This window comes from Artemia franciscana, chromosome 21 (assembly GCF_032884065.1).
Source record: "Artemia franciscana chromosome 21, ASM3288406v1, whole genome shotgun sequence".
NCBI classification, from domain to species: Eukaryota; Metazoa; Arthropoda; class Branchiopoda; order Anostraca; family Artemiidae; genus Artemia; species Artemia franciscana.
This window is the reverse complement of record NC_088883.1, coordinates 25790343-25803419: the sequence shown is the minus strand read 5'-3', so window position 1 is coordinate 25803419 and position 13077 is coordinate 25790343. Positions and strand designations below refer to the sequence as shown.

Below are 13077 nucleotides of genomic sequence, written 5' to 3'. Positions count from 1 at the left end.
TGTCATCCGTTTTTGTCTTGTCGATTGCATGCATGTCCTTGCGTGTGCTTTTCTCAACTTTACTGACATTCAGTACAAGTTTGACAATATTCAGGTCAATGCTTGACCGGAATCCGAGAATTGGCACTGAATCCGTTTCAACAATAAAGAATGGTAGGGTTTCAGCCTTGCTTGATTTGTGCTTGCAGCTCAGCTTGCATACACCTCTCACAGGAATTTTGGATCCACAGTAGCTTGTGAGTTTCTGAGAACTTTTTTCCAGTGATGGCGGATGTGGTAAGGCGTCAAAATACTTGGCAGGTAGAATGTTAGCTTGTGCCCCTGTATCGACCTTGAATTTGACAGGTAAGGAGTGGTTCACCTCCAGTGTAATAAGGGCTTCATCTCTGCTCTTATTGGTGTTGTTCTCTATGGCATATAAGAAGACATCCTCATCTTCGTCACTATTGTTGGCTGGGCTCTCCTTGTATTCAATCACTGCATTCACTGATTTGTTGCTTTTGCACACACGTGCAAAATGATTTGGCTTTTTGCACTTTGCACAGATTTTTCCCTTTGCAGGACAAGTGTGGCTAGGTGAGTATACTCCTCCACAGAAATAGCATTCCTTTGTTTTTCTAGATGACACAGATGCATCTTCGTATTTTCTGACTGGATATTTGTACTTCTGGACAGCATCAATTTCTTTCTTGATTTGTTGTGGTTCTTGTACTTCAAATGTTCTTAGCTGTGCCTGGGTTGTTTGGTAAGACCGGCATTTGTCAACAGCTAGTGCCAAAGTTAGGGTATCACCTTCCAGAAGAAGTCTTTCTCTAATTTTAGGGTCTCTGATGCCACTAACTATTTTGTGCCGAACCATTTCATCAGCGCTATCATAGTTGCAAGCCTTCACCAGGATTTTCAGTTCTGTGATGTATTTCTCTACACTTTCTCCTTCACACTGGTCACGTTTCTGGAATATATATCGAGCAAATACACTGTTGGTGACTGGTGCAGCATATTCGCGGAATTTCTGCAGGTAAGTTTCTACATTGTTTGTTTCTGCAGCAGTGAGTGGGAAGGTGTTGAATATCTGGCGCCCTTTTTCTCCTGCCCAGATGAGAAGGTAAGCACATTTGCTTTCTGCCGTCTTTCCAGACAGGGGTCCCAGAAACATCAGTTTGGCATGCTCTTCAAAGCGTTTCCATTCATCGCCGAGGGAAGCTGAATCCCAATCAATACTTGGTGGCTTTGCTTCCATCTTCTGACACCATGTAGCGTTTTACCAATTATATGATTTATTTAAACCCAGGCATCTAGAACAAAAGTCATTATATAGCAACAGCAAGCAATTAATATCAAGTAAGCAAAGCAAAGCAAGCAGGCATATCATTATTTAACATGCATAATATTACAGAAGTGAAATTTTAAATTTTAAATTTTATAAGGTAGAAGATGGATAAAAATTATAGGAAAATATTTTGTAATGTAGGAATCTGGAGGAAAATTGAAAAATAAGCCAGGAACATTAGCAAGCTTAGAAGAAGGAAGAATGGTATTTGTTTAATTTCTCTTGCAAGAGTAAGAGAAAAGAAGCGAAACTAAGGATGTTATTAAACTATAAATTAGGGAGATATGAAATGATGGTTGTGGATAAGATAGCAGATGATATGTAAGATGCTTCCTTATGTAAATTCAGGGTATTTTTTGGCATTGTAGGATATTTAGAGAAAATTTATAGCCTGGACTGCTCCCAGCTATACATAGGAGTGGAGCCTAACTTGATGATAAAGAGCCTGCGAAGGAATGATGAATTCTTAGTTTGAGACTGTATTAACTCTTGATAAAGGTGTGGGAGTCATATAACACTCAGATGAGAAAATTTGGGATTATATAATTGAAAGAAGACTTTTTATGGTAAGGCTTGAGTTGTTGTAGTATGGTAAGTAATCTCTTTGACATATATTTGTTGAAAAATTATAGTATTTTGCTATTTCCTATGTCATTCTTACATGTGTTTAAAATACCTATGGTAAAAAAGCAAATATTAAACTATTAAAAAGGGCTTTAGTTGTCTGATTTAGCAGATTTAGCTTTCATGATATTGGTTTCATACTATACTAAACCGTCCTAATGGATCATAATTTTTGACTTCTGTTATTTCCAAGAACAATTGCATATTGCCCTCACATTCTTTCATTTTTTACAGATCTTAAGCCAAGTGGCTCCAAAAGTAAATGGGAAGTATTGAAAAATGCAATGGTTTTCATTTCAGTTGCTGTTTTCAACGTTCTCATGTCACCTTTTCTTCTGATTGGTACAATTTTGACACTACCTATTAGATTGCTTAACTTTTTACTTCAAGAACAAATTTGTCAATCTCTATATTTTGTGACCAATCAAAAACTAGTAAGTCCATCAGAACAAATTCAAGAAACTTTTGAGCTCTAGTTAAAAAGAAAACATTCAAAGTCTAATTATGCAGTTTTTCAGTGTGCAGCATTGAACTCAATAAATTCTGTTGTTGATTTATTTTTTTTAATTGATATGCTTAATAGGAATGGTTACTTTTGCTGTTTTGATAAGCTTCTTTCCTAAATGTCCAGTCTTGGCAAACTAATCTTAAGTTCTAACTGCCAGTCTTTTTGGCCTTACTGGCCACTTAAAAACTGCATAACTGCAGCTAATTTGAAGTCCTAAAAGTGCTTCATCAGGAGCAATTAGAAAATTTAGTGGCAATGAAGATGGCTTTCATTAAATGTGAGAGAAGTCCTGGAGCTATCTTTTGTTGATTTTCAACTTGAATGTTGTGTTATATCTTATCTTATAGCTCACAGATATTCAAATGCTTGTGCACCTTTCATTTAATATTCGTTTGTTTCTCAAAGAAAGCTGTTGTTCTTGCAATGACAAATAAAATGCACTGCTAGAAATATAAATTGTTTTCAGTAAAGTGCAAATGAAGCTCTAACCTTCAGAATGTGGGATTCTTGTTTCTATAAATCATTGTTGGCCGGATTTTATCGACCTGTAATATATTTCTGTTTCATGTTTTTTTAACGGCCCTTATTGTTCGGGGTTTGGAACAAAACGTCAGAATTGAGCGTAAAAAGTGAGGACAGGAGTAAGCAGTAGCCCTCCTCATATAATGAACAGTTTCTATTTGTTTTAAACTTTTATTTCACTTCTTACTATCTCGTAAAAGATGGTACAGGCCTATCCAAGATATAGTGGGGGATATTGCCCCCATAACTCTCCTCACTTCTTGCTTTTAAATGTTATACGTAAAAGTTTTTAAAACAATGGTAACGTCCTAAATTCGGAGTGTAAATATTTGTCTGAGCAACTAATCTAAAAAAATTCCACAAAACAAGTTTTTCAAACAAAATTACAGTGCTCAATTAAGCCAAAAATTTTCAAAAATAAAGTCAAATAATCTTCCAAGCGTAAAACTATCAGGCATGACCATCAATAAATAAATTAAACTCAAAACAAACAGAAATTAATATGATTAGGGATCATAACCCCTACGTCTTCTCAAGCTTGGAAAATAATTTGCATTTTACTGAGAAAAACAAATGTTTTCACTTTTGTAACTTCAATAAATTAAAAATTATTAAGATTTTAAATAATCAATATGAGCATGTTTATATTAAACTGACAATGTGCATTCAGTTTTTTTTTTCAGTAAAGTGTAAATTATGTTCTAGCCAAGAGAAGGCATAGGGATTGTGACACTTAATCATGTTAATTTCTACTTTTTGATTCTGACACGATTATTTGTAGTAATATCTGTTCGTTTTGGGTTTCATTTATTTATTGATGCTGATTTGTGGTAGTTTTACGCTTGGTAGATTATTTTATTCTATTTTTGCTCATTTTTGGTTTAACATAATTCCAGACTTTTCTTTGAAAAACCTATTTTGTTGAATTTTTTTTTTTTAATGAATTCCATAAAGAAATTAATTTTGTTATCTACAGATCCTTGGGGATGACATGGATAATATGCCCCTTAATAACTACTTTGTTACTCAAGTTGTTTTCCATTTGCTGAACCTTTGTTCGATAGAATCCACAGATCGCTTAAATGTTTGCCAAAATATTCTGGCAATTTTTCTTCCATGTGGATTTTTCTGGATTACTTTTTGTTTAATTTTTTTATTATTCAGTGATATTTTTGTGAAACAGAAGTTTCACAATTCCACCTTTGTGAATGTAGAAGCTTTGAACCAAATCAAAACAGTTAAACTGAATTATTGTTTTCAAAACGGTTTAGATTCAACATACCAGGAGCCTAGTGGGGTATTAAGTTCACAAACACTTAAATAATCTGGGAATTTTTCTTCCAGGTGGATTTTTTGTGGATTATTTTTTTTTAATTTGTTTATTTATTTAGTGATATTTCTTCAACATGGCTGTTTTTACGTCAGCTTTTGATACAAGAATTTTTCTAAATTTATACTTTTTTGATCATTTGTTTCATCTGTTCTTGGTTCGATTTAACTCGACAACAAGGATTTTTCAACATCAACATCCTTACTAAAATAATTCATGCCGGCTTGACGACTGGTCACAAACAAACCACAAATATGCTTGGAAAACACAACCAGTACACAATTTATAAATTATACAACTAACCCAATCATCACTAGAATAAAAACAAATAGAGAACAATACAAAAGAGATATTAATAATAATTACAGAATAATAAATTTAATATATATATATTTATATATGTACCCCCAGGGCAAGACTTAAGACCCTTGTCCCGAGGGCTGTGGTGGATGTCATCCCCAGAGACATTATTTCGGGACCTTTCAATTACGTTGAACGAAATGGCTATCTAAAAATTTTCATTGGATGTGTTTGGTGGAACAGTGGGAGTAGAAATGAGGTTAGTTGCCCTCAAAACACTTTTTACTATATAAAAGGAATTGGTTCTTTTAATTTCCAAACAAATAAGCAGAAATAAAGTCAAATATTGTTTAAGGCGTAAAATGACCATAAGTCGCTACCAATAAATAAATAAGACCTAAAACCAACAGAAATCATTGGCAGCGCAATAGCTCTGCCTAAGTAATGAACGATACTGGCACAATGTATTATTTATACATTTTGCGGTTTGTTTTAGACAAGGGCGCTTCTTATAGAAGGAGTTGTCGTAGAAACTTCTAAAAAGGCTCATTAGGCTGGATACTGAAAGGGGTAGTGCCCTTTATGTTAGTCAAAAGTGATTGGGTGGCAACCCCCCCCCCCCATGCCCATCATTTTTCTAAACACATCCAATCAAAATTTTGAGATAGCAATTTTGTTCTGCGTAGTTGAAAGGCCTGTAAATTGTGTCCTTGAGGCTGACAACCTCCCCAAGGCCCTCAGAGCAAGGGCTATAGGTTGTACTAGCTGCCCATTATTAACGAATAAGGTTTCTAAGGAAGGGTAAGTTGTATAAACTTCGGAGAGGGCAAATTCAATTGGAAATCAGAAGTTCTAGTGTGTATTATAAAAGTCAGAAGTGATCGGGGAGCAAATAGCCTCCCCCATCCTTTCTTCCCCAAATAAATCCAACAGATATTTTGAGAAAGCTAATTTATTATAAATACCCCAAAGATAAAATAACAAGGATTTCGGGCTTAAGCAAAGCCCCAGAGCGTGGGAACAAGGGTTGTAAGTTATGCCCAGAGGTCATACAAGTTTTTTTGGAAGCGGTGGCTGTGAGAACTCTAGAGGAGGCTCATCTGAATAGAAGTTTAAAGCTCTAGATCCTCTTTTAAAAGTCAAATTTGACACAGGGCAACTATTCCCCCCCCCCCGACGCCTTTTTTCCCCAAACGTAGCTGACCAAAATTGTGCGATAGCCATTTTGTTAAAAAAAAAAGTAAAAACACAAATAACAAAATCTCCAGGGTTGAAACAACACACCAGAGGCCTGAGGCAAGGGTTGCGTGCTATGCCCCGGCGGTATTTAAGGTTTTTACAGAAGGGATGGTTGTATAAACTTCAGAAGAGGCTCTTTTGGCGGAAAATTAGAAATCCTTGTTCCTGTTTAAGATTCAAAAGTGACAAGGGTCAACTAGCCCCCCCTCCCCACAACTACTCTTTTTCATCAAATGCATCTGATTGAAAATGTGAGATAGCTATTCTGTTCAAACTTGTCCAAAGGATATATAACAATCTCTTCCGGGTTAACATAACCCACCAGAGCCCTGGGGCAAGGGTAGTAGGCTATACCTCGAGGGTATGTAAAATTTTTATGGAGGATGTGGTGGCATAAACTTTAGATGAGGCTCATTTGATTGAAAATGGGAAGTTCCAAATCTATTTAAGAGACAAAATGATAAAGGGCAACTAGACCCATCCCTCCCAACTATTCATCTTTTCTCTAAACGCATCTGACTGATATTGTAAGATAGCAATTTTATTTAAAATAGTCGAAGGAATATATGCCTCCACGGTTGACACAGCTCGACAGAGCCCTGAGGCAAGGGTTGTCAGTTATACCTTGGTGGGAATATAAGGTTTTCATGGAATGTGTAGCAATACAAACTTCAGATGGTGTTTATTTAATTTGGAAGTTATAATGCCCTTTTAAGATTCAAAAGTGATTTGAGGGTACCAGCTTTTAAATCAATTTCAGAAAAAGTGCCTCTTCACGCCCAACTTTTCCCAAAATAAACATCCAATAAAAATGTGAACCATCCATTTTCTTCAGCACTGTTGAAAAGTCCAGAAATGAAAGGACCTCTTTGGGGAGTCCCCCAGAGACCTCAGGGCAATGGCTGTAGTTTAGGCCTTATTGATTTGGTCTTTGAACTGTGAGGACATTAACTGGATTTAACTCTGAGTCTATTTGGATTGCACAATTAGTAACATTGAGTACAGTAAGAGATTAAGAAATATTATTATCTTTGAGCATTCAAAGAGTGTAGACGTAAAGCGGTATAATAAGACATTAATATAACCCTAATTTGCAAGCAGGAGAGGGGCAGTCCCCCTGTCGCAAGCGTCAACACTGGTGACGACACAATATTTATTTCCAAATATTTGTGAAAATCGTCAATTTTTTTCGAGTTATTTGAACAAACTTTGAATTTAATTCAGTGGCATTGGAATATAATTAAAAGGTGTACCGTGTCCCGCAATTCCCGTTCCACTGGGCCACCTTTCCAACAATGATTGCCACTTCTATCGTGGGCCTGCCCATATTCAAGAAAAGTGCTTGTTATTTTGTGTACGGAAGAGAATAATAGATGACTAATACTGTTCATTCTTCGCAGATCATAGCTGAAATTTACAATGTCAGTAGTCACCCAGTCGTCCTTTGAGCAATTTAAGAAGTTGATCAATGAGAAGTTGGACAAAATCCTAACGGCACAAGCTCAACTTTCTACAAAGCTAGACTCAATTTTGGCAGAAATTAAAGTTCTAAAGGATGAGGCTGTGTTGCGAGACCATAAAATTTCTGAGCTTGAGTTAGCCTTAGATAACCAAAAGACCCAATCAGATTCGTTAGAAAAGCGACTGCTAGCCTTTGAAGTAAAAGAAAGAAAGCTTAATCTACTCATTCACGGGCTTCCCAAAGAAAAAGTTTCCGAAAAGATGGAAGTTTCAGTTTCAAACTTTATTAGAAACAAACTTGAAGTCACAGAACCTATCAATCTGATGAAATGCTATCGCATCACTCCTCGGTCGTCAAATGTTACTGATTCGCGTCAATGCGGTAACAAGTCTAAACAGCAAACGAAGCCTGTTTTGATCTTGGTCGACTGTGAGAGAGAACTGCAGTTGGTTATGTCAAAAGTTGGCAAACTCAAATGTAATGGTATTGTCATATGTACGGATCTGTCACCCGTATTGAATTCTCGAAGAAGTGAATTGCTTGGGATGGCGAAAGAAATGAAATCAAAAGGTGAAATCGTATCATCCAGAGTGTGCCACAAAGGGACTGATATTTGGCTTGAAACAAAAGTTTCTACTGCATTTTCTTGGTCTCGTGTTTAATTAGTGTCCCTCTGTTTTAGTATCTTCAGTTAATTGCATTGGACGAGTAAAGTTTATTGTTTGTCTCCGCGAAATGTTATTTTGTTTTCCATGTGCCCTATTCCGCTGTTTCTCGTTTTGTTTCGGTGTACTTTCTTTTTCTGTTTTCTTTTTTATCTATCTTTAAAAATGCAAAGTTCTTGTTCTTCTGCTTCTCCTTTTACAGCACCATTGTTTGGTATTGAGCGTTTGATCTCTTCGAATTTATGTCCATCACCAGAGGATCCGATATGTTGCGCGCTTTTCACTATGTCTCATGCTTTTGGATACTATTTGGCAAGTAATTTAAAAGCAAATTATTTTGTTAAGTAATTTTTTTGATATGTCTAATAGACTGAAACGGTTTGAGAGATACTCTACTGAGTTGAGTAAAATATTAAATTCAATATATATAGGTGATGATCGAGCCCAAGACCCTCTTGTTGATAATTTACTCCATATTAGGTATCTTTTACCTGAAGAAATTATTCCCGTTAATAATGGTCTTTTTAGACTTTGAGTTGGAATTGTTGTGGGGTGCTTTCTAGCCTCGATTTTTATCTGCGTTCCTTCCTGGTAATGGGATAGGAGTTATGAGGCTTTGTAAGACTTTTTTGAATGCAAATGACCTGAATAAGGCAAATATTCAAGGATACCAAATACTTCAGAAAAACAGATTGAATAATCAGAAAGGAGGACTTGCATTCTACATCCATACATCTTTGCATTTTGAAGAAATTAAAAGATTTTGACTCTCTATATGAGGAAATACTGTTCGAATTTCTGGTCATCGAAGTCGCCATAGCATCTGAGAAGGTTCTTTTATGCATGTTCTACCGCCCTCCTAGTTCAAACACCAAGAAATATTTGGATATATTTTAAGGATTTGCTAAGATGGTCAGTTCCAAGAAAAGAAAAAACATTCTCATCGGAGACTTTAACATTGACACTTCTTCAGTAAGTCATGACTCAAGTACTTCTGCGCCTTCGAGTACTCTAGCTACAGATTTCCTTACTACATCATTGGCTGCTGGCTTTGTTCCATCCTTCTGGATTCCAACTCGGGTTACCAATCAAAATGCATCTATCATTGATAATCAACTTGTAAATTTTCCTATTGGGTCATGTGATGTAATACTAACGGATATGTCTAATCATTTTATTATCATGAGCGAGTTTCTCGGGTATTCCGGTGAAAAGGGTAAAATGAAAAAATCTAGAAGGGTGGGTCAAGGTTCGGTTAAGCTATTAAGTGCCAAGTTACTTTGTACTGATTGGTTGGAATGCTTGGAGTCAGATGACGTTGAATTTGTATTCAGGTCGTTTACTTAAACATTTGAGAATGCTTTAAATGAAACTTCCCCTCTTGTGAAGAAAAGGTGTAAACAGATATCAGATGCCTGTAAGGCCATGGATAACAAGAGGCTTGCTTAAGAGTTTTTAGGAAAAAAAAACAAATTTACGCTGAATACATAAATTCTCCCACATCAAATAATGAAACTACATTCAAATCTTATAAATTTCAAATCTTATGGGAGAAGAAGATTCATTTTGAGAAACTATTTCTCGAAGCTGAAGGATCTCCAAAAAACATCTGGACAATAATTAACGAGTGTCTTACCAAAAGGAAAAGTCAAGGGCTTCCCGAATCAATGAATGTATCGGATGGATCAACAGTGAATTGTAATCAAAAGGTAGCCGAGGAAATGAACCAGTACTTTTCTAGGATTGGAGAGGCCACTGTAAACAGTAATTTGAATGACTGCCTGGATGTGGAATCTGGATTTTGCGACTTTCTACCACATCCCGTCGATTCTTCCATATCTCTCTCTCCTGTGACTGAAGTGGAACTCAAGAATCTGGTAAAAATCATGAAGAACGGACATTCTGAAGGAACCGATTGCTCATCTACTTATCTACTGAAACAAACCATTGGATGCTATGCTTAAGTGCTGGTTCATCTAGTCAACCTATGCTTCAAACACGGATCTTTCCCTGAAGTGATGAAAACTGCTCGAGTTATTCCCCTACATAAAGGAGGAAACAAGCAAGATCCATCCAATTATTGACCTATTTCCATTTTGTCCGCTTTTAGCAAAGTTATTGAAAAGTGTATATATAACACGTTGAACAGTTTTTTGAAGAAAACAAATTTTTTTAGCCCGTTTCAATTTGGATTCAGGTCTTCATACTATACAGAACATGCAATATTAAAGTTAACCCAGTTTTTGAATGATGCCATGGATAAAGGTCTGCTACCTGCAACAATATTTGTTGACATAAAAAAGCTTTCGACACTATTTCTCATAAGATTCTACTATCTAAGCTACATAATTGTGGTGTTAGAGAACAAGCGAGTCTACTAATTTAATCTTACCTCAAGGACAGAAAACAAATATTGGATGCAAATGGCAACATTTCAGATGAGGAAAATCTATCTAATTCTGTGGGGGTTCCTCAGGGGTCCATACTTGGACCACCGTTATTTCTTATCTATGTAAACGATCTCCCTCTAAGCCTAACCTGCCATAAGACTGATATGGATCTCAGTTTACTGTTTGCTGATGATACAGCCAACTCTACCTGCAACATAGATCATCAATCTCTAAAATCAAATCTCGAATTATCACTGAGAAACATGCTTCACTGGTTCCATTGTAACAAATTAGTTGTCAACACTTCAAAGACTCTTTTTATGATTTTTTCAAAAACTTCTACTGCAGTACCAGCGTTACAAGAGGTTGAAGTCACATTTGGAAGTCGAGTAATAAAAATACATCGAGTGCAAACAACTCGGTATCTTGGAGTCATTGTTGATCATAATTTAAGCTGGAAAGCTCACATCGCTAGTACTAAGGCTTAAGTTAGGAAGGAACGTAGATGTAATGCATCGTCTTAAATTTTTCCTTCCTTTTTATGCTTTAAAATCAATCTATTTTTCTCTTGTTCAGTCGTATATTAATTATTGTTCCATTATTTATTTGAGTACGTTTCAGTCACATATTTCTCCTATTGTGAAGTTACAAAATAAAGCAATGAGAATCCTTAAGATGTTATTTTATACCCCAGTTTCTCTTCCTGGTAAATCTCCGACTAAGAGCCTTTAGAGTTATTTTAACATCATTCCGGTTAGACAAATTTTAGCTTTTCAATGTATACTTTTCCGTTTCTGTTATCTAAAGGATCTGCAACCAGATTGTTTTAAATCATTTTTTCCAGGCCCTCCCTCAGTCCGACCATATAATACTCGTCGTCCTTAAAGTAATCTTCCTGAGGCTTTCATTGTCTCCGTACAGTCTAGATTTTCACCTAAAAATGTTATTACAAATTATTGGAACACATATGAATCTTTTTTTGATCAGAGTCTATCGCTATTAACATTAAAAACTAAAATCAAAGCTCTGCTAATTAGTAAATATTAATCTGTGAGTAGCTCCTGGCCCTTCAGCTATCGGATAATTATTGAGAATATTTTTAATAAATGTTTTTCTGCATTTACTTTTTGGCGTGAGATAGAGTGAGAAGCGTGATGACATCCGTTCCTTCTGGGTTTGTTGGTTTTTACTGTTTGTATTGTCGCCCGGCTTTCGAGCCAGTCTCCTTGCCAGGTATTTTATGTGAATAGTTTGAATATGTATAGTTAAAGAATAATAAAATAATAAAGAACTTGAACTAGGCAGTTCTTCCATTGTTTTCACATACTATATGCTATTGAGAAAGGTATGCATTTTTGATTTCGACTTGACGAAAATACGATGGGCATTTAGATTAGTCTTTCAGGGAATGTTGAGGATAGTGTTGAACTAATTCAAGATGCGTTATTGGTATATGGGTTGTCAAAAAGGCTTGATTCAAGAATGACTGAGTATTATAATTCGGAACTTTCAGGAAATGATAAAAGAGATAATCATTTGTCTAAAAAGGCAATATTTGCACGCTACTACAACTACTACTAATACAACTACCACTACTTATACTGCTACCAAAACTACTACTGCTACTATTAAGGTTAAGTCAATAAAGATAAAATTTGAAAGGATATTCAGGGCAAATTTGAAGTAAATCAGACACAGTATACGCTTTTAGATTGGCAAAAGAGTGGATCTTAGTAATGGATTTGTTACAAACTCCCCAAATAAGCAAAACACAGTTAAGAAACTAGGAGCCAGCAAAACGCAGCTAATAAACTGAGTTTTTAATAAAAGAAACTACCCTCTTTCAATTGTTTTTACCAAGTAGCCGATTTTCGAAAGTATGGTTCGAAAATTATGAAAAAAAAAATAATAAAACTAAAAATTACGGAAATGCCCTGAACAAATTACTGAGAAATGTAAAAAAAATATTTCATAATTAAATTCACTGAGACTTGTGGTAACCCTGCAAAAACATGGAAAGTAATAAAAAGTGTGATATCGACTGAGAACCCTATTATTCCCGATGAAGTAGTAATGCAGAATGGCCTACCAACGAAGAAACCCGAAGAGATATGTAATACTGTTTCCAAACATTTTGCTAATATTGGCGTAGGTTTATCTTCCCTTATAGTATCTTCTGATGATGATCCTCCCTTGGAGTTTTTTATGAAGACTCTAATTGATATTTCTATGTATATGAGACCATTCTCTCGCGATGAAGTAGAGAAAATTATATTTGGGATGAAAAATACATCGGCAGGTAGTGATTCACTTAATCTTCTGATGTTAAAAATAGCGTTTCCTTTTGTTGCTGATATTCTTACTTCCCTCATCAATTTGTGCTTGAAACGGGGAACGTTTCCTGATTGCTTGAAAATTGCTAAGAAAACCCCTGTTTTTAAAGGCGGTAATAAGAATGATCTTGGAAATTATCGGCCTATCTCGTTCTTGCCTGTTATTTCTCGTGAGCTAGAAAAGTGTATTAACACTAGAGTTTATGATCATTTGGAATTGCATAATCTGTTAAATCCAATTCAATTTGGCTTCAGGAAGGGGAGAACCACAGAGATGGCATTATCATATATAACTTCGGTAATCAATGGAGCTCTTTATAATAAGCTTAGAGTAGCTGGTCTGTTTCTTGGTTTGATTAAGACATTTGACACTG

At 35.7% G+C, this 13077-nt stretch overlaps 1 protein-coding gene across 3 annotated transcripts in view; it reads left to right on the top strand.

The window, feature by feature from the left end:
* Positions 1-2059: 2059 nt before the first annotated feature.
* LOC136040562 (fibrillin-2-like) overlaps positions 2060-13077 on the top strand; it is a 91373-nt gene continuing 80355 nt past the window's right edge. Inside the window, exons 1-2 of one of the 3 annotated variants that reach the window (XM_065724784.1) lie at positions 2060-2296; positions 7254-11715. In XM_065724784.1, the coding sequence (XP_065580856.1) occupies positions 11701-11715 (15 nt within the window). In that variant the 5' untranslated portion in view covers positions 2060-2296; positions 7254-11700. Of the gene's footprint in view, positions 2389-7253; positions 11716-13077 lie in introns of all 3 variants that reach the window. The other 2 variants (XM_065724783.1, XM_065724785.1) reach the window with 2 other exon arrangements.